The sequence below is a fragment of the Malus sylvestris genome, chromosome 13 (genome assembly GCF_916048215.2).
Source record: "Malus sylvestris chromosome 13, drMalSylv7.2, whole genome shotgun sequence".
Taxonomy (NCBI): domain Eukaryota; kingdom Viridiplantae; phylum Streptophyta; class Magnoliopsida; order Rosales; family Rosaceae; genus Malus; species Malus sylvestris.
In genome coordinates, this window is record NC_062272.1 from 18,873,628 (window position 1) to 18,896,107 (window position 22,480).

The 22,480-nt window shown below is 35.3% G+C and overlaps 2 protein-coding genes across 3 annotated transcripts in view; one reads left to right on the forward strand and one right to left on the reverse strand.

The window, feature by feature from the left end:
• The window catches only part of LOC126596251 (uncharacterized), a 64,717-nt gene extending 42,484 nt beyond the window's left edge, over nt 1-22,233 (forward strand). For both annotated transcript variants that reach the window (XM_050262770.1, XM_050262772.1), the window contains one exon: nt 21,413-22,233. The gene's annotated coding sequence lies outside the window, so the exon portion shown is untranslated. The remainder of the gene's footprint in view (nt 1-21,412) is intronic.
• LOC126596254 (RING-H2 finger protein ATL16-like) lies at nt 5,038-6,716 on the reverse strand. Its single transcript, XM_050262774.1, has one exon. The coding sequence runs from the start codon at nt 6,265-6,267 to the stop codon at nt 5,185-5,187; it is 1,083 nt and encodes a 360-aa protein (XP_050118731.1). The 5' UTR covers nt 6,268-6,716; the 3' UTR covers nt 5,038-5,184.
• Nucleotides 22,234-22,480: the final 247 nt, after the last annotated feature.

Here is a 22,480-nt window from a genome sequence, read left to right on the forward strand (position 1 = left end):
TGTATATATATACCTTACGGTTTTCTAGAAATGTTTTAAATTGATTATGCATAGCATGCCAAATGATATAAATGTGTTATATTTAAATATTACATTGTGATGAGATTTGTGGTTATGCCAAATGATCCTACGGAGGCGCATGTAAGTTTAAGTGAGTTATTATGTGATTGAAATGGATGAATTATATGAGCATGCATATATTCATTTAGAGCTCATCATTACTGCACCTAGGTGTTAGTGCTCCCGTCCCGGGCCAGGGCACAACCTTCACGTGATTGTTTACCTCCCGCACCGCATGCTCACCTTGGATCCAAGTTAGGTGCTAGCCTGTCGTACAGGTCGCGTTAGGTTACTTTGACTCGTAGGTGACCTGCACATAGCCCTAGCTTTCATGTGATTGTAGCACTAAAGCGTACATATTTACACCCAGCCTGTCGTACAGGTCACACTAGGTGACTCTGACTCGTGTGCTGGCATAGACTGATGAGTAATAGGTCCAATCGTACATGTCACATCAGGTGACTCTGACTGGCATGTTAGTTTAGACTAATCTCACACTTGGCTTTCATTTATTATTGCTGAGATATTGTGGCACGGCATGCTTCTGTTTTTACTGCACCTGCACATTCATTTTTCTTACCTATGTAGTATTATTTTCTGGAAATTATACAGGTTTTACGGCGAGGGGTTATAACTTTTTCAAAAGGTTTTTTTTTTGTTAAAACTTTATTTTCAGGCCCACTCACCCTTGTTTTTCGCCCCTCCAGGTTCTAGTAGCAAAGTTTTCGTACCAACGAGGATTATCGACAAATCTTGGGGTAGACCATTACCATCAATGGTATAATTCTCACCCTATTTTACTGTACTGTACTGATGCTCTGTCATCACGTGTGAAATTGGTTCATACCCGCTCACCGCGCACTCTTGTACTTAGACACTTTTAGGTTTAAATTTATTCACATTTTCCACATCAATACATTTTATGGCTTCGTTACCTTCCAGGTGTTGGCCAACACATCTCGATTCAGAGTCCTAGTGGACATCCCGGGTCAGGGTGTGTCCCTCGAAGGGCGTTTTTGTAAATTCATATTTAAAAATTATAAAGATTGTAATTTTTGGGGACGGGTCGTTACACATAGGACCATGTAAGAGTTGATTCTAATGCATTAACCGAACTACCATTATAAGTGTATTTCATGCTACAATCCCCTTGCACACTTTTGTCACAATGTATACCATTAGAGCCCAAGACTTGTCATGGTTCTAACTCATTACCACACTATCCCATTGATAGAATTTTTAGTATCTGCGCAAATAGGGTTAAAATCATTGAAAATACTTGCAAAAATACAAGGTAATTGTAGTATAAATGCTCATGCAAGGGCGTTGTCCCCAAAGATTGTTTGACTAATTTATAATTAAACTAACTCTTAATTAATTATTAAAACATATTTTATCAAAGATTTGAGATTTATGAATTTGAAAAGATTAGATAAACAATAAAAGAAATCTGAAAGTTTGGAAATAATGGCAGCAAAGAAGAAAAACTTTTTAAAAATTAACAATTTAGAGAAATCTAGGGTTTAGCTATCACCGTCACAATCCTATGCAACTCTATCAATTACTTATGAATTTCCACGTACATACTTTGAAGGTTACGTTTTCCTAATGCATATTTTCCTTGTGATGTTCAAGTGAAAACGTATATCTAACATGCAATCCGTCTGTGATGTTCAGATCAAATATAAACATGCAAGATTCATTAAGCTTCGTGAAAACCCTCTGAAAAACCATGCAACCCTTAAGAGCATGATGTTCGCCTTAAGTGAACTTACAATTACTAATCACAAGAAGCTCTCCTCAATTTCAGGATGATGCTCCAACAGAAATTGCATCAAATTACTTATCTAAATATCCTAATGGTGATCAATCATTAAAATATATAGATAGTTTTAATCGTGGTGATTAATAATTTAAAGCAAGCATGCATCCATTCATAAACAAATTAATAAAATTACATATTTCATGGCCTAACCCTAGCAAAACGAATTAGTTACTCATACTCATAATTAAAATAAAAAAAAAATATTATTAAGAAGAAAATGAATGAAAACACCTTAAAATAGAAAATCTCCAAGAATCATAGCAATTATTTTCTGTCTCCAAAGTTGCATAAAAGAAAGCATAGAAAAGACTAAGAACGGCAAAGCAATATATTTGCTAAGCCATCGCACAAACCCTAAACCATAGGTCTCTTATTCCAACTAGAAAACTAAATAATAATAAAATAACTTAGAAAATAAAGTCCTAATTAAGCTAGGAGAATCTATCAAGTACTTGTCCAGCCACGTTTTAGCCTTGAATATCCTCCAAATCCGGCCCATAATAGTTTGTTTTGAAGATCAGGACATTCTGAACACAACTCCAGAAGGCCACGAACCCGTCCAAGATCATCTTGGGCTCTAAAAATACAATTCAAGCCCAAGACATCACTATTCTAGCATTGCACATCGCTCCTTTATTTTATTGCCAGGAAATAACCGTTTGGTGGAAAAATCTGATATTTTGACACGATCAAGCCAAGCGACTCACGAACGTCCTCCAGTTGGAATTACTCCAAAATTCGCCCCTTTGATTATGTTTTACTTCAGAAGAAGTCGAAATTTATATATTGAAAATATAATTCAAAGTATCAAATTTTTTTTAAAATATACTAAAAATAGAGTTAAATATATAATATAAAATCTACTCATCACCCATTACCTCAGTAGTTGACTTAATTATCCCAAGAGCTGATACATGTACTTTCTTATCGCGGACAAGGACCACCAAACATGCCTCATGCCACATGCATTTATCAAGGATTTCAAGAGCAATCTCACGTCCAAATCACCAGACACAGAGAACATGGCTCTCATCAAAGTGCTAATCCACGTCCATCTTATCACCCAGAGCTACTTTTCTATGTTACATGACTCCTCCTATGATAGCCAACAGTGAATACATATGATCAGAAGTGGGAACCCAAAGTTCAGCTTTATGGAAATTTTGAGCATATTTCGGAGCCAGTGAAAACTGACACATAAAAGCTGTTTTGACATCTAAACCAACCTCTTCTTGTTCAACAGTCTCGCACAATATTTCGAACTATGCAAGATTTTGACAGAAGATTTACCTGCTCTAGCAACTATTGATTGTAATGTAAAGAAAAGAAAATGCAATACCTGAGGGGAGAATAAAACAAGTGATTCAGGATATATGAACTGTTTTTCAAAGTAAATAAAATTGTGTATATTATCTTACAAATAAAAAATGGATTGACTTTCACACATCATTTTTAATTTCTCACATATTTTTTATTGCCGACTATGAGATTGAACAAAAAAAATAAAAACGGACATTATTAAACAAAAAATGTGCATGTCTATAATGTTTCATAAAAAAAAAGTGGTATCTATATAATTGTGAGTGACTCAAATTGCAAGGCAGAAAACACAAAACCAAAAAAAATATAAAGAGATGGTGTCAGAATAGTAACTTGCTAGCTGTTCCTTCAAATCAAATTGGGCCAATCACAACAGTTCTTAATTGAATGGACCCTGAGTTTGAGCCTTCTGCCATGAAAAGTTGGATAGAACAGTGTCGAAGCTTTGGATATACTGTATGTTTCAATTTCCTTGCACTATCCGCACTACAATGATAAGCGTGATATACATTATTGGTCCTGAATGTTTAAATTTTAGAGAGAGTAATAATTTAATATCGTATTAGAACTTTTTTAAAGTGTGCAATCTTTCTAATATGTAAGCTAATGCGATGGATGATTGCATATGTCATACCCCAATGAAAACTTTCTCGTCACAAAGTGAACTATTGACTAGTTCTAGTTAATATTTTGAAGGCAATTTACTTGAATGCAAATGATTTTCATATTCCTTGTTTTTACCTCATGAACTCTACACTCTAATGTTGTTCATTGATTTTCATCTCTTCCATTTATTTAATGCAACGACTAGAAAAGAAAGAATAGAGTGCAAGAGGTGCAAAGAGAGTGTCATTTCTGTCACCCAATTATAATAAAACCTTATGTGCATGATTGAGATATAATCATTTCATTATAGGTAAGTAGGTTAATCTTCCAGACTGGAAAATTGTAGACATGATTAGGGAAAGAACCTCACACCAACCATACACATAAGATAAGAACAAAGCATACCTCCCTTATACCAGCAATAGCATTATTGACCATCACACTTCACACAGGAAGGCACTTAATCATACGATTGTTTGCAATTTAAATAAAGAGGACCGCATATCTCTGCCAACTTGATTGCTGAAATGAAAGAGGTGTCAAACCAATCGACGGTTTTGATAAGAAGTAGCATTTTCATGAAGAATCATTAATTTGTTTGATGCATAGGAATGAGTAAACAATCTCCAAATTAATAATTTTAAGCAGATATAATCTTTTTTGTTTTTTGAACAAACGATATAATTTACATTAAGAGGGTGGATGAGTGGGTTAAGCTTTACAATGAGCTAATAATAATGTGGTTCAAATTTTTACACGCTTTATAATCTTTGGATTCTGCTAGTTGGTCTACATAAAAGGGGCCTCCCACATATCCTAAATTCCTCTTTCTTTCCACTAAAATAATTTGATCCTTGAGGTTGGTATGTCTTTCTCTATTAAGCAACAATGAACCTCCCAATTATTCAATTCAATTTAGGTGGGAAAAGGTCTTCTGAGAAAATTAGAAAATACAAAGTGGTGATTCAACAATGATGCTAATAATAATGTCTTCAAGTCATTTGAAACACTTTGATCCGGGAAAAAAAATTTGCACACACTTTTCGAGATGTTGCCATAATATCTTGAACTAATGATATAATAATATGTATTTAAAATTTTCAACTTAACATAGTATTACTGATACGAATTTTCGTTGTAGAGTCTTATACAATATAATATAGTAGAGTCACTCCCTCTTCGACAAGCCCCAATGGGACAAACCATAAAGGAAAAGGAAGGTAAAGTAAAGTAAAGCAATGCTTTCAAATTTTAATTGAATATGGTTATGTAACATTAACAAATCATGTAACCTCCCCAATATTACATCTAAAATTTCTATCTCACAAAAAAAAACACTAAAAACTTGCAAAAATCCAAAGAAAAAACTTGGCTTATGGCTCCAAATAAACAGGCAGAATTGCATTTCGGGTTCCCCTACCATTGCCAAAAGAAAAGAAAGATCTTCCAACTCTATCACTACCAGTACTACTGCAACCTTCAATGGGACTGACCTCATTGACTTGCCTTTGCTGCTGCATTGCCTCTTGAACTGCCAAATAAAGCTGCCTATCAGCTGATGAGTCCATTGAGAAAGACCTCCTTATTGGTTGGATTGAAAACTGCTCATCTTTCCCTCTAATTTCAATGCATTCATCCCCCATGCTTGTAACCTTGTTGTGAAACTTTCTTCCAAATTTCTTGGGCAAAACTTTATGTTCCAATTTCCTTGGTGAAGGACTAATAGACCTCACTAATAGTGATAAGTCCCCGGAATTCCATATTTCTTGTCTTCCAAGCATTGGTTGATCCATCGAGTTATCGTTGCTCAATTCGATCACCACGTAGTCTTCATCACCGCCACTGAGGCTACCTGCGTATGGACTTGGATCTCGGGGAGAAGAGCTTGGAGCGACAGTTCGACCGAAAGGATATCGGGGTGCAGTTGAAATGCTTGTTCTACAAAGTGGGCAATTGGCATTGCTTTGAAGCCAAACATCAATGCAATCAATGTGGAAAACGTGGCTGCAGTTTGGTATGATGCGAAGCTTCTCGTCTTCATGAAACTCATTCAAGCAAACCGCACATTCGTAAAAGCTTCCCTCTCCAAGTCCTCTGTAATTTCCGTCTTTCTTGAATTGCAACAATGGGATTGATCTGATCACCGCCTCGTCAAGCCCCCGGGTCTCTATCCCAGGGGAGTACACCATTAGCTGGTCTTCGTCCCGCGTATTACGCGACAATGAGAATCGTCCGAGGATATCGACTCGGTGCCAGTTGAGGCAGCATTTGATAACAAAGATGTAGTAGCTGACGAGCAAGAAAGCTGTGGCTATAATTCCTATTATGGCAACCGCTATAATTGGGAAGCTTGTGTCGGAATGGTGAATCGGAGTTCCAAAAATGGAGCTTCCTGAAGTTGTTGGTGGAAGAGCTTGGGACACGTGGATCAAATAGCTTTTGCTTCCAAGATCCATGAAAAAATGAGATATGAACAATAAAACTAACTGGGCTTTTCTTCCTAGATCTTGAAACTTATAAGCGAACGAAAAATTCACCCTTGCACCTGATGTCCTGAGTATAAAACCCCTCTCCTCCAATACAAGAAAAATACACAAAAAAACATGAAACTCACAAGAAGTGAGATTTCCAAAGATCTAAAAACCCAGATTTATTTGAGTTTTTGAGTTGATGAAGTATGGATTTGGAAAGGTGGGTTTAAAGTAAAATGGAAGAATGAGCTAGAAACAATGAGAAGAGAGAAAACGAGGGAAAACCCAGGTGGAAATAAATGATGAGAGGAACATGGAAGGAGCCTGAAATTCAATGAAAATGTGCTCTCTGCTCATTTTTCTTTTCTTTTTAATGTTGGGGAGGGGGTCTTGGAGTTGAGAGGACTGGTCTCAGAGACCTTACGTGTAGTTGGTGAAATTTTCTTGGCTTCCCACGAGAAATTTGAGTAGAATAATTGCCCAAGTGTCTCGATATTGGTAGATTATTATTTTAAAATTGATGTTACAGAATCGTATGGTAGATTGGTAGTATGGAGATACTCGTACTATATATTAAATTGTGGTTGTGTAGAAATGGACAGCTCTTCATCATGGCTTTGCATTTTTATATATACATGAATTATATTATTTACTTGGTTTTGGATCAACCCAAAAATGTATTAAGACAAACCCATTAATCTTAAAGTACATTAGTATCAAACAAGTCAATAATAAGAGGATTATGCTCTTCCTAGCTATAGTTAATTGGCTTTGAAACTCTGAAGGTGAGACATTTTCTAGTACGATTGTCATAATGATATATGTGTTATTTATTTATTTAATTTGTAATGCGTATATTAGTATATTAATATAATATGTATAATCGTTCACTCATATTATAATACGTGAATTAGTAAAATCAACTAGCACAATTTCACTATCATATATTAAAAATACTTGGCTTCATACATTATGTTCCATTTCTTATTGAAGGTAAATCATAGTTCTATCTGTATGAATAATTTTTTTTAGGAGTAATTAGGTTTTCATCCTTATTTTTACTACTCTATTGATTAAAACCTTATTACTTTTCAATTTTTGATCAAGGTCCTTTGTATTAATAATATCATTAATTATTTCAATAATAAAATATTTTTTATTTCTAAATATTTTCATTTAATATTAAAAATGTTACAATTAGTATATTTATATTTATGGCTAAACTTTTTATCATATATTTTTATTTTTAGTTTGTACCCATTTTTTATTTGCAACCCTTTTTTAATTTGTACCAATTTTCCTTTCAATTTTAATTTGTACCCATATATTAATTTCTTTTTGTGCCCATATTTTTTAAAGTTTTATTTGTATTGTACCCATATTTTTTTATTTATTTGTACCCATTTTTATTTTTGCTAAATGTACCCATTTTGAAGAATGTACCCATGTTTTGATACAATAATTTTTTGGTTATTTTTTATGAATGTACCCATGTTTACACACAGACACACACAATAGTATATTTATATTTTAATATTTTTAATCCCACAAATTATGGTTTTTTATTTAAAATCTCATTACTATAAACAACTATAATTTTTAATTTTTAATTTAAAAAATATAGTAACGTACATAGAAATAAATTATCAATTAATTTTAGGGACTTGGATCAAAAATTGAAAAACAACAAGGTTTCAGTCAAAGATTGTTCATAACTAGGGACCGCATCTAAAGTCTCCCTGGAGTAATTAGGTTTTCATCCTTATTTTTACTACTCTATTGATTAAAACCTTATTACTTTTCAATTTTTGATCAAGGTCCTTTGTATTAATAATATCATTAATTATTTCAATAATAAAATATTTTTTATTTCTAAATATTTTCATTTAATATTAAAAATGTTACAATTAGTATATTTATATTTATGGCTAAACTTTTTATCATATATTTTTATTTTTAGTTTGTACCCATTTTTTATTTGCAACCCTTTTTTAATTTGTACCAATTTTCCTTTCAATTTTAATTTGTACCCATATATTAATTTCTTTTTGTGCCCATATTTTTTAAAGTTTTATTTGTATTGTACCCATATTTTTTTATTTATTTGTACCCATTTTTATTTTTGCTAAATGTACCCATTTTGAAGAATGTACCCATGTTTTGATACAATAATTTTTTGGTTATTTTTTATGAATGTACCCATGTTTACACACAGACACACACAATAGTATATTTATATTTTAATATTTTTAATCCCACAAATTATGGTTTTTTATTTAAAATCTCATTACTATAAACAACTATAATTTTTAATTTTTAATTTAAAAAATATAGTAACGTACATAGAAATAAATTATCAATTAATTTTAGGGACTTGGATCAAAAATTGAAAAACAACAAGGTTTCAGTCAAAGATTGTTCATAACTAGGGACCGCATCTAAAGTCTCCCTTTTTTTTATTTTTTATTCCATGAGTTATTTTTGCATGTGTATTAAACTAAACATTATAAAAACTGTAATTTGCAAAATAAAGACGGATAACTCTTTACACGTAAGAAACCAAACATTCATAATGCAAAATTTCTCATGTGGATTAGTAATGGTTTTTTATTTTTTTTTAAACAAGTAAAAAAAGAAGGGTAAAACCTTGACTTTCAACGTAATCGTCCATTCACAATCATAATCAATCATAAAGCAGAAAGTCTCACACCCACATGCAACCCACCATTGAATTTCTTGACCAGAGAGGCCTTGGCCGTTTGGTTAATCCATGTATGTTTGAGTTTGCATTCACATACCCGCTATACCAATTTCAAAAGCACTCTGTACCTAAAGTAGTATAGTAGTAGCCTACACGTTTGGGGATAAATCCAGTAGGTCCCAATTAAAAAGCTATTTTTTATGGAGAAGTCAAATCCACACATTGTCCATACCAAGAACACACGAAAAAGAAAAGTTAAAAAACAGAACCGACACCCCCCTTCAAACGTGCACTCGTGTTGACAAAGATTTTAGTCCTTAGGTAAGAAAGAGAAATAGTAGCTTCTTTTTTCATAAGTGCTTCTTCGTAGTCAAAGGTTGAGCCTCTGCCGAAGAAATCTCCCATACATTTTCTCCAAATTTTCCGAACAAAACCAAACTTTTTGATCATATCAAGATCACGTCACGATCACCTAATGTTTTAAATAGAAATCTGAAAGCCAAAAGCTACAAGCTACAAGCTAAAAGCCTCTCTTTATTTAATTAGTACAAGGAAGCGTATAATATTTCATGATTTGAGCGAGTTGGATGACGACCAAATTTATGTGATTAGTGCACATATTTTGTTAACCAAAAACATAAAATAGAAAGCTATGAAGACTCCCGCTAGCCATGTATTTTTATGATTACTTTCTTTTTGTGGTGAATCTTCATAGCGTTTCTCAACAAAAGTGGGATCATATATACCAACATATATGTGACCAGAAGTAGAAGACAGCTGGCCTTGAGAGAAGGCGGCATCTCCCGAAAAACATGACCAAATTATTTATTGACCTCACAACCTTTCACTTCAACGATGCGCTCAAAACTTGTCCCTATTGCATAACCCCTCTTTGCATCGTTTACTTCTTCGTTTCACTAGCTATCGCTCAATGCCTTGCTTCTTCGACTAATGATTGGTGAAGAGAAGAGTATCCTAAATCAATACACTGTTAATTTATATTTTAAAGGTTTTTCTAATTAAAAAAAAAAGTAATTTGTTATCCACATTCAATTCGACTTTAAAAGTCTCTTCGTATGTAATTCTATGGTTTTATTTATGAAGATTAGTTTTCTTACAAGTATAATGTTTCCTCTTAAAACTGCTATATATGCTTACTTTGGTTCTAATATACTAGTCATCTTATACGTATGTATGTGTTTGTGTGTGTGTGTTACTAGGTTTTTGGGTATTCAATACTTCTATCGATCTAAAATGAGTTCATCGCACTTCAAGCAACCTTGTTTAGCTTGTTCTACAAGTATGCTGACCTAGGTTTGGCCATTAAACAGTGTTGCCTTGTACTAAGGATTAAATATTTCCTACCTAAACATCTTATCATTAATTCTTATTAGTTCTAAGTATCCTGATTATTGACCTCCCTTTATTACTAATCATGCATATATTGCATGGCTCTTTGGATCAATCGATCAGACTGTTGGTATAAATTAACAAATATGGTGCAAAGTGAAAGTGGAACATCGATATGAAGCTGGCATACGTAAAATATATTATAACACTTTCAATAATAAAAATGCAAATCTACCTACAATGCAGTTCTGTAAAAAAATAATAAAATGTATATTTTGTACGAAAGTTGAGCACATGGAATGGAACTTGGAAGATGGCAACAGTCCTTAATGTTTTCAGCAAGAAGTCTACTTGCTTGTCTGTTGACTCAGTCTGTTCAAATCAAATGGTTTTATATCTTTACAAATTTTTTTATAGTGTTTCGGAATATCGAATATATTTAAATTTTTAATTTTTTTTTATCAAAAATACAAAAAATAAGATTAATGGTTTTTTATTTTCATTAAATAAGACCTAATAGTTAAAAAGTCCGAAGATTGCCACATAATTTTTGCATATGTTTATGCTCAAGCTAGGTAACCATTTTGTACAAAAATTACTTTATCCGGTGGTATCTCCGTCTCATTGTTTTAGACTTGATTTTAATACAATTCACAATTATCAAAATCAAGTGAAAGGATATAATCATATAAACTTAGAGATGTATTCTGACATTTTCTTATATGTTTATTTCCTAAAAGGAAACTCATTTCATCTTACGCATTTCATGAAACTACATCGTCATCTATATGAGTTTCTATTTGTACATAAATTAGGAACTAGCTAATTAAAAGCTAGGGATTTCAATATAAATTTTAGCTTGTCTCTCTTTTTTTTTCTTTTCTGATTGTTGATATTAGTTTACATTAAGTAAAGATGTAAATTGAAGGAATACTAATGCTATAGGTAAATTAAAATAATACTTTGGCGATTACTATTTTTAATTAAATTTACAGAATTGTTATTAGTTAATACTGTAAAAACACTCTAAAAGTCATTCTACATTTTTTTTTTCTATATATTTTCACACGAAAGAGAGGAGTGTGATTTTTTTATAGTGCAAATAGCAGCTCCCTATCTTATATTCACATTCAATTTTGGAACATGTATATTTATGAGCGGCATATTTATTTGTTAATTCTTGGTAGATATATTGAGCACAAACACATTCGTTGATATTTGATAACAACTAACTTGGTGTGTATATATTTATCGAAAAAAACTCGGTGTATATATATATACACACAAGTTTCCTGTCACATGGGTGCAATCACGTGACTGCACGAGGCTCTGTAGTTTTTTTCTTACATGTCCACACATATCATTATATAAAGAGGAAAACTAACAAAAAGTAAAAAAAAAAACTTCATTTTTAATGAAAAACCATTTTTAAAGGTATAGTGAATAGTATCAGGAAAATGTATAAATATAGTTTTTCGTTAAAAATGAACAGTACCAGTAGTGTTTTGTTAAAACTCCCTTTACAAAGACATTTACTGAAATATAAAAATAAAACAAAAGAAATAAAACACTATATTGTGTACGTGTCAAAACGTGAAAATTGGCAAAATTAAGCATCTTTGTTTCTGGTGTGAAACTCTTGCTGCAGTTTTATGGTCTATTTCTCTATACTTTTGGATGATGAATTGAATGTACAGACTCATTTTTTTTTTTTTTCAAAAGGAAATTGCTTTTAATAAAAAACTAGTACAAGAAAGAGAGAGGCCAAAAGACCTCCCGTAAACAACAATAGATATAGTAAAAAGCCCAAGCAAAATGAGAGTTGCAATCCAATACACAATGGGAGGCCGACATAAACTTAGGCCCGAAGACAACAAAAACAAACAACAAAAAAACCTTAATTTGAAGCAGCATAAACCAAACCGTCACTGACGCCACATTCTCGAAGGAAGCCAAACTCTGAACCGAAAAGTAGACATCGAATCTAAATCCTTTTCACGAACACTTACAAATATATATAAACAAAGTACTATATGGATAGAAAGTGACACTAAGGAGGTATGTAAAATACCCTTACTGTGGCGGAGGCAGCATAACACTTGGCCTCGATGGGGATCCGGCATGCTGGTTGGGTAGGAGAAGTGAGGGAGGGAAATGGATCTAATATCCAATTTCAGATCGGAACCCACATATCCGAGCACATGATAGGGGTAGGGATGGAATATCATGGCTAAGGAGGAGGGAGGAAGCAAAAGTTAAAAACAGAAAGTAGTAAAAATAGCCGAAAACCACTAGATAAAGGGCATGAAGCCAAAATCTGAGACAAGTTTAGGATAATTAAGACCAAACTTAAGTAAGATTGGAAAAGGTGAAGGAATATGGGTTGGGATGCTGTAAGAGGGAAGGGGATGGGAGGGAAGGAAAAGAGGGAAAGGGCAGAGGAGAATGGAGCATAATAAAATAGGGAAACAACACATGAGATGGGAGGGAAGGAGGAGAAAAAGTGGGAGGGTGTAGCAGGATGCCAGAAGGAGGGAAGGAGGAGAAACTAAGAGGGGTTGCTACCGGCACCCAAGCCAAGGCTAAGGACGGCGTCGAATGAGTTTCCTGGATTGGTGTTTTAGTAAAGAGAGTTTTTTTTGTTTTTTTTTGTTTGTTTTTTTGTTTGTTTGTTTTGTAGAGAGAGAACCTTCAGCGTAGTTCCATGACTTAGTTAAATGATACTTTAGACTCACTTTGTTAATTGAAAGAGTACATCCTAGCCATTGTCAAATGTTAACACAACATAAGTGGTAGGATAAAGGTGTCATGCCCCTATCCCAACATACGTCCAGGATTGACGTGTGACACTCGTGTGCAAGAGGTGTGAGGAAATACAAACAAGAAATACTAAACTGAAATTCAAAATATTTACAAGGCGGTGGGATTTTTGTCACAAATATATAACTGTATAACAAAGCTAACACTCGTAAAGTCCCATAAGGGAGTACAAAGCAAGATATAAGGATAACCTAAGCACTCCAAGTTCTCTGAACTCTGACTACTACCCCAAATGCTCCTCGTCTCTACTCAGGCCTATGTCTTGCGCAATTGCCCCTACACTATGAGAATGGTGCATCTGGAAAATTAACAACCCGAATAAAATGCGAAACTCGTGTGAGTGACAATAATCCGACATATGTGATAATCATAAAACAAATCCATCGATCATAGTTTATAAACATTGATCATAAAACCATACTTTATAAAATTATAATCAAACTCGCTAAAAATCCCGAATGAGTCACCTAGACTTCTATTGGCCTTTTCTAAATCAAACCACAAAGGTTCTCAAATATATCGTTCATAAATACGCTGAAAACTAGAGCTAGAGCAACACAATTCGGCTGAAGCTTACATCTCCTAAGCTTTCACATTCTAGACCAATTCAAGGAATCAACGAACCAACGAAGACGAGGGATACGATGACCACTCAACAAAATCCAACAAGATCAGGTTCTAGACCACTCAACAGAACCCAAAGGAAATGGGATTCCAGACCATTTAACTGAATCCGAATAAGATACGATTCCAGACCACTCAACTAAACTTCAGAGTAAGAGGGATTCTAGACCACTCAATGGATTCCAGATGAAGCTGGGAGCTGGACCACTCAATGGAACCCTAGCGGAACTTGGTTTCGAAGCACTCAATGGAACAAAGCAAAATTGAAGAAATGTAGTTTACAACGGCTCAAAGAAACAAGACAAGACACAAGTTTGATGCAATAACTCCCTATGACAATGGGTTAATTGGCCTTTACTAGCCATCACTTTTCTCAAACATTTCAAATCACATATCATAAATAGTTCGATGGCATAATTCAAAAGCAATATTTTCATAGAAATCACATTTATAAAACCATATGCCATATTCACTGAGTATACTACCATGGAAATTTCATGGGCAATCACTATATCCCGTATACTAAAGTCACACACCTGGAATCCATGCTAATGCACCCTCGAACAATGTTCAAGGTGTGCACATACGGTGGTTACCTAAAACAAATCTTAAGTCTCATTTCAGAACTTTTGTGATAAAAATGTAACTCTATGTGTACACGTCAACTATAATGTTCTTGAGTGATTTGCGACCCGTTGACCAAAAGTCAATGGTAAGGTCAACAACCCTATGTAACTCGATTTGGAAGATTCACACCTTGGATTTCTAATCTGTAACTTTCTAAGGGTGTCTTTATGCTTCTAGAATAACATATTGCAATTTCGTTACGATCTGCCGGTCGGATCTCCGCCACCTGCAAATTTAAGTGGCGTCAACTATGAACTACGTTAAAATGATATAATTTCGCTAAACGGATACCAAAAATGGATTCAGCACGTCAAAATACTTTAAGAGAGGTCTCAAGCCGAATCGTGAAAAAAGTTGACGGTCAACATTGATAAGGCTAAGTCGAGCCGAGTCAGAGCTGAGATGACCCAAGATAGAGCCAACCCGAGAAGCCGGAAAACCCACTAGAATCTAGGTAAGCTCGCCATATTTATGGAAAAGTTTCTAAAGCTCACAACTTCTTCATTTGTCAACCAAATTCGACGATCCATATATGGAAATTCATCTACTCAACGAGAGTATTTGATTTATACATGTTTGAAGTCCAAAAGATGGTTGAAAACGGTCTAAAATTAACAAGAGAGCTCGATCTGCTATAAAACTTGTGGTTCATCGGTTTTTCCTTTGCTTTTCACAAAACAAATGACATATTGATGTTTCTAGGCATAGGGAAGTAGAGTGATGTTGATTTGGTGAGGTTTGTTCGTTGAAAATTAAAAGATGGTGGTGTGTGGCTTTAGTGAAGGAGGAAGGAAGAAAGAGTTTGAGAAGTGACAAAGATGAGAGATACGGGAGAGAAAAGAGAGGAGAGAGTGTTCCAGATTTATGGGGAAGGGCCCCACTTGGCACACAACAAAGGCCAGAAACAATCATACGTCCATTTAATTGTTAAATTAACAAAATACCTTATGTGTTCTAAGACTCATAGAACTTGAAATTATATTCTGCTTACGTCCATGCATTCATATCGACCCGTACATTCCAAATATGCCAAGAAATGTGGCAAAATATGGAAGGGTCAAATACGTCGACATAAAATCCATTTAGCCCAAGAGGGGCATGTTCGTCATTTTATAAATTAAAAAAAAAAATTCTACACCGAATATGTAAATGCATCGTAACACTATGCAATATAGAAAGTGAAATCCAGGGTCAAGATTTCACAAAAGGGTTTCACCAACGACCACCCTTGATATATAATCCAACTAATAATAGGGTAATATATAGCATAATATATGACTCATCATTAAGGTGTCTTGCACCTCAAAATAAATATTTTACAAACCTTCCGTTCTTACATTCGACGGAGTTCATAAAGCTAAATGGAATACTAATAGCTGACATTAATTTATATTTCCTTCAATGAAATTTTTTTCATTTTGTAGAGTAATGCGATGTTTCTACTTGTAAGACCAACTCTAAGGGGGAGACGCAAACAAAAATATTTGGCTTTGATCCAAACTAAAACCCAAATTTGGATTCTATTTGGCCTAGGCAAATTTTTTGGGGCCCCACATTTTTTTATAAAAGCAACGGGCGGAAGGGTGAAGTTTGTGGCCAACAATTGCGCCTCGCATGGCAGGAGACCCTAGCTGTCCAACGGTCATATTGGGTTCAAAAGCAGCCGTTCGATTTTTGGACAGTTGGTTATCAACGGTCTAGATTTAATACCTTTTATGCAATCTTTTGAATTTTGGCCTAACGATTCAGATTTTATTTTTTCAAATCCAATGGTAAAAAAAAATAAAAAATCTAACATATAAAATTTAAATCCAACAGTCAAAATAATAAAATAAATATTTTCAACAAATTCACTTTAAAAAAATTATCCCAAACTCTATGTATACTCATTAATTTGTTCATTTATGCTATGATTTGTTCGGTTTGAATTTTGTCGAATTTTTTTAGGTTAAAATATTCGTAAAATTAAATTAAGATAACATAGCTTAAAGTTACAAAAAAAAAAAAAAATCCTTCTAAACAAAATTAGGGTTAAACCCCATTCCACCACATATTAATATAGTTTAGGTCCTGAAATTTAGATCTTGAGAGTTACGTGACATTCACTGTTCACAATCCTAAATTCTATCTTTTAGTGTGTTGGAGTTTTTGAGTGGAAATTTGCTTCTCATTGGTCAAGTTGAAACCCTTCTTACAATTTATAACATTTTGTCCTTATTATCAAGTGATTGGGTAAATAGACTTTAGAGTTTGGAGATAAAATTTGGGCTTAAATTTTGGGTTTGGGCTTTGGGTGTGATGATGATGATGATGATGACACACACACGTGCCCTTTGACAAGAGGGATGCTCATTTTTTAAAAAACAATGAGGACACCCTTTTGACCGTTGGATTGACTTTAATGAAATTGTGTGGTTGAGATTAAATCACAAGCCACACAACCTCAACCATACAATTTCATTAAAGTCAAATCTAACAGTCAAGAGGATGTCCCCATTTTTTTAGAAAATTGGGGATCCTTCTTGTTAAAGGATTCCTATATATATATATATATATATATGGGCGCCTTGGGCATTAGGGTTCGGACTCTAATAATTAAATTCAATAATTTATTTTTTAATTCAATTTCGGGTTTAATTAATCTTTCTATTCTCAAAACACTCATCCTTTCAGATGAAGACTGAAAACGTTGAGAAACGCTGAGAAAAAGATGAAGTCGTACATCCCTATTGAACGAACAGTCACCTCCCAAACTTATACCTGTTACGAACTATATGCAAATTATAAATACATACATATGCATCTCATTCTAGACATAGAAAAAGGCATCTTTCCTACTAAAATCCCAAAGTCTTTCTTACTGAGAGAACCACAAGGATATTCGCCAGAAATCAAGTGTTTTGGTGTTGGATCTTGGTGAATCAGACATTCATGGAGCTACAAGCACAAGTAGGGACATAAATTATATTTCAAGGACATTGTGGTACTCAAGCCTCGATCAATATATTGTTAGTTTAGTATTAATTTCATTCATATTCTGTCAATATTTTTAGTTGCAATTTATTGTTTATTACCATTTAATTTATGTACGCGCGCGCACACGCACATACATATATATTTGTCATTAATTATTGATAAATATCCAACAAATCTTTTGATTGACCCAAATATTTGGGTTGAGATCCGAGAGTTGGAGTTGGTCTAATATCCAGTCATTGTAATGCTATCTGCTAGTGAGATAGCCATATAGAAAAACTTCTTAGAAAGCTTGACGCAATCACACAGATAAAAGACATGGTACTAAATCACAAAATAACAAACTTAAGAAACAAAATGTATAGCATTACATATTCAGATGAATGATGTCAATGTGATGTAAGTTTACGTTTGTCGTCACCACATATGTCAAGAATAAGGATACTATATTGAAAAATTATAACGTCAAAGAATATGTATGATTTTGACAGTCATATCTTTATGAACATCATTTTCCTGCTCCCTAATTAAACACATTTTAAACGCTTATTTCTTGTTTCCGCGTACCTGTTCAGTTTACGAAATGAATAATGCTAAGGAGTTCAAATTTTTTAAACCAAATTGCAAACCAAATGATGTGGTACTAATAAGAAACAAACACGTTAATCAATAATTAATTAATAATCTAATCATCTATAACCACATTATTTAATTTACGAATTTGGTTTTAAAAATTTGATCTCCCTATCATTACTCTTAGGAAATATATCAATAACAGAAAAATCTGAGAAACAAAACTAACAAAGAAACAAGAAGGCACAAGCGAATTCAGAAACATCAATTTAGTTAAAAGCAAATTGCCTCTTTGCCTTGTTATGAAATCAAACAAAGGGCGGCTGTGTCTGCTTTGGGCACCCACTTCTTGAAGGAGTCTTCTTCTCGCTATGCATGGCCTCCTGCACTCACAATATTTCTCAATTATTTGTGCCTTTTTTTTCTTTCCTTTGTTTTTATTTTTGATATGGTGTCCTATGGAGCCACAAGCACTGTATAGATGCTTATCTTTGTATGGTTACCATATTTTGGTTTTGGTTCGTTCTCTTCTCACTCCCCTAAGTGGTACGTACTTAGGCAAAAATTCTGATGCTACACTGAGAAAGAATCATATCCAAGAGAAAGAGTTGGATTTGGAAGGGCATTTGTATTGAATCAATGTCCCGGGGCACTCCCAACATTTTAATATGAATGGTGTAGGACTCATTATAGCATCTTCAAGTGAAGTAGTATTTGGATAGAAAAGTTAAATTTGTTATGCACCTTTGGAAAAACGCATCTTCAACAAAGATAGCAAACTAGTTAGCAAATTAAAGAATTCGCAACTGACCTTGTAAATTTACAAGGTTAGTTGTTATTACTTCAAGTTTGCTAACTCCTTTGAATATGCTCAACTTCATTTGTCAATTAGTCAACACAATGACCCCGAAGAACTTAAGTATTGACAGAAAATTCCATTTGATGAAAAAAAAAGGGCTGCAATTCAATGGCGCAAAATGCACACTGCGACCGTATGTAATTGTAGACATTGTAATTTCGGTAAAATAAATGTTGACCAATAGTTACAATTTCAACGCTCACGTGTCATATAAATTTTACACATAGCGTGTGACTAAACGAAAAATCAAAAAATAAATAAAAAAAGTCATCAAGTAGGACACGTGTCAACACCTGGCAGAAACGATTTATTTCATCTGAATATCATATTCAAAATTAGGCCTTGGAAAATTCTATAAATAGAAGCCATTTCATTCATTTAAAGGGGACTAATTCATAACCAATTCACCTCACACCAAAACCTTGAAGCTTTGAAACTCCAAAGCTCCCAAGCAAATCCCGAAGGATCAAGAAAGCTCTTCGTTCTTCATCAACCCAACCTTCAAGATCAAGCCCCAATGGCCCTTTGAAGGAACTTCCACCAATTCAAGATCAATCCCCGACGACCCTTGAAGAAATCGTTCATCGTTCATCATTTGTTCATCCTAAAATCAAGCCCCAATGGTCCTTTGGATCAACAACATCAACAAATCTACATATCCAACCGTTCTTCAAGATAAAGCCCAAAAGCCCTTGAAGATCCATTCATCAACTGTTCATCAAGATCAAGCCCCAAAGGCCCTTGAAGATCCGTTCATCAATAGTTCTTCAAGATCAAGCCCAAAAGCCTTGAAGATCCGTTCATCCATCAACCTTTAAGATCAAGCCCAAAGGCCCTTGAAGAAACTTCCCTCAACCTTCAAGATTAAGCCCCAACAGCTCTTGAAGAAAACTTTCAACCGTTCATCCAAGATAAAGCCTCGACGGCCCTTGGATCAATCACACATCCATAAATCAACACCTTACGGAGATCAAATCAGAGGATCAAATTTGAGAGAGATTGTAACCCTAAAATCATTAATATAAAATATTATTTTGTACACGTGTTCTTGTCTCGTTTGTTTCAGGAATTTCCGTGTTTACAAATTTAGCACGCCCAGTGGGACCATCTATACCTCTCATCTTTTTCTCCGTTCAAGGAATCCAAACACACCTCAAAGTCAATGGCATCAAGCAAGGGACAAGCCGTTCTCGCAACCACTGAGGGAATGATCATGAGCACTTCTGCTGCGAACGGACAATCCATTGGCCCCATAACCACTCCTCAACATGCCGCTTCAAAGTTGGTGCCATTAAAGAAGCAAGGGGAGCATCAAAGGCGCGAGTCCATTATCAACCTGACCTCGCTAGGGGCACCGAATCATGCTACTGAGGCACACAAGATGACATCCCAAAGCAGCCAACGACGTTCTTCGTCAGCATCCTGGATGTCTAAAGGAAAGTCACGTATATTGGTTGCACAAGTCATGACCATCGGCGTTACCTCTATTGAAGAACAAATGGCTCAAATGAATGATGCGATCGCAATGCTAACACGGATTGTGGAAGAAAAAGACTTGCAAATTGCTGCACTCGTTAGCCAACTAGAGCCATAGGACGGCGAGAACCCCGACCCAGAGGATGATCCACTAAAGAGAGGAGCTGGTGAAGAAGAGGAGCCTCCGGTGGAGGAAATCGATGTGAAGCCGGAGCCAGACCAAGCAGCGGCACTCATGGGATATCTTTCTATCCAGCAGCTGTAAGAGATGATCACCAACACCATCAAGGCGCAGTACGAAGGGAGCTCACATACCTCTTTGTTCTACTCGAAGCCATGCTCCAAGAAGATTGATGCCCTGAAGATGCCAAAGGGTTATCAACCACCAAAGTTCATGCAGTTTGATGGAAAATGAAACCCGAAGCAGCATGTTGCACATTTCGTCGAAACTTACAACAAGGCGGGGACGGAGGGAAACTACCTCGCCAAGCAGTTTGTGCGCTCACTGAAAGGAAACCCTTTTGAGTGGTACACGGACCTAGAGCCTGAGTCCATCAACAACTGGGAGCAATTGGAAAGAGAATTCCTTAACCGCTTCTACAGCACCCGCCACACTGTAAGCATGCTGGAGCTGACAAGTACGAAGCAATGGAAAGATGAGCTAGTCGTGGACTACATCAACCGATGGCGCACTCTAAGTCTCGACTGCAAAGACAGACTTTCGGAGACCTCCTCGATCGAGATGTGTGTTCAAGGCATGCAGTAGGGATTACACTACATCCTTCAAGGCATCAAACCACGGACCTTTGAGGAGTTAGCCACCCGCGCCCATGACATGGAGTTGAGCATCCCCCATCATGGGAAGAAAGAACCGATCGTCGACTACAAGAACAATATAAGTTCTTGGGATAAAGGTGGAGAAGGCTGCGTGGAAATCCACCAAGGAAGCAATGACGGTCAACATAGCTCCCGTCAAAATCCCTACACGAGGCAAAGGGATTCAAGCCGAAGCTTTTCGTGATCAAGAGATGCGTAGACGCACTTTGAAGGAGCTTGAGGAGAAGATTTATCCATTCCCTAACTCTGATGTGGTTGCCATGTTAGAAGACTTGCTGGAAAAGAAGGTGATCGGTTTGCCTGAGTGTAGACAGCCAGAAGAGATGAATCGCACTGATAGTCCAAGGTATTGTAAATTCCACCGCTTCATCAGTCATCCGACAGAAAAGTGCTTCGTGCTGAAAGATTTCATCATGAAGCTAGCTCAGAAGGGAATCATCGAGCTAGATATTGACGATATAGTGAAGTCAAACTATACCACCATCACTTCTGGCTCTTCCAACTCAAAGTTTTCACCTTAACCGCTGGGGGCATGCTTTGAGTCAAGCGAAGTTGAAGGATGGATTCATGTCACTCCGAAGAAATTACACATGAAGCCTACATCTCCTCCATAAGGTCACCAATCGTAAAAGGGGCAAAGCAGCTCTCGTCAACCTCCGAAGTGATGTGAAAATGTTGAGGATGATGAAACTTTGACACAAAGATCATCCTTCCCCATCACAATGCGCGATTTCCTCCCCGAAGACTTCTTCAATCACTCGGTCAAGACGCCTTGCTATGAGGATTGCAAGGAATGCCTCTCCAAGATCGTTTGACAAATTCACGAGCTCCTGGCCCTTAAGAGCATAAACTGCGTACGGTACAAAAAAAAAAAGTATTTGAACTACATTTTGACTTGATCTCTTTCTTTGGAAGGGTACATAGGCAGCTCGAGCATTCGATTTTGAGTTCAGTCACATCAAAAAAAAAAAAAGAAAAAAAAAAGGGGTTTGATTAAAGTCTCATTGGTGAAGTTCAATTTTATTACAAATTTACTTGCAATTTTCTTTGTACAAAATTAAATTACAGTTTCTTTGAAAAAAAAAAAAACAGAAGAAAAAAAAAAGAATACATATGTTATTTAAAAAAAAGAAAAAAAAAGAAGAAATATATATATATATATATATATATATATATATATATATATATAAACAGGCCCAGGCCCGGCTCTCAGAACCCAATCCACTCAACTTGCGGCTTGCCTCAGGCCTGCCCTCCAAAACATGGGTCACAACCCATTCTTCTAGCCTAAGTTCTTCGTCAAACGTCTTCACCAAAAAGAAGACCTCCAGATAGCATAGAATGAAGAAACCCAC

Coding starts and splice junctions, on each gene's coding strand:
- LOC126596254 (XM_050262774.1), bottom strand. CDS start 6,267: ATGGATCTTGGAAGCAAAAGCTATTTGATCCACGTGTCCCAAGCTCTT.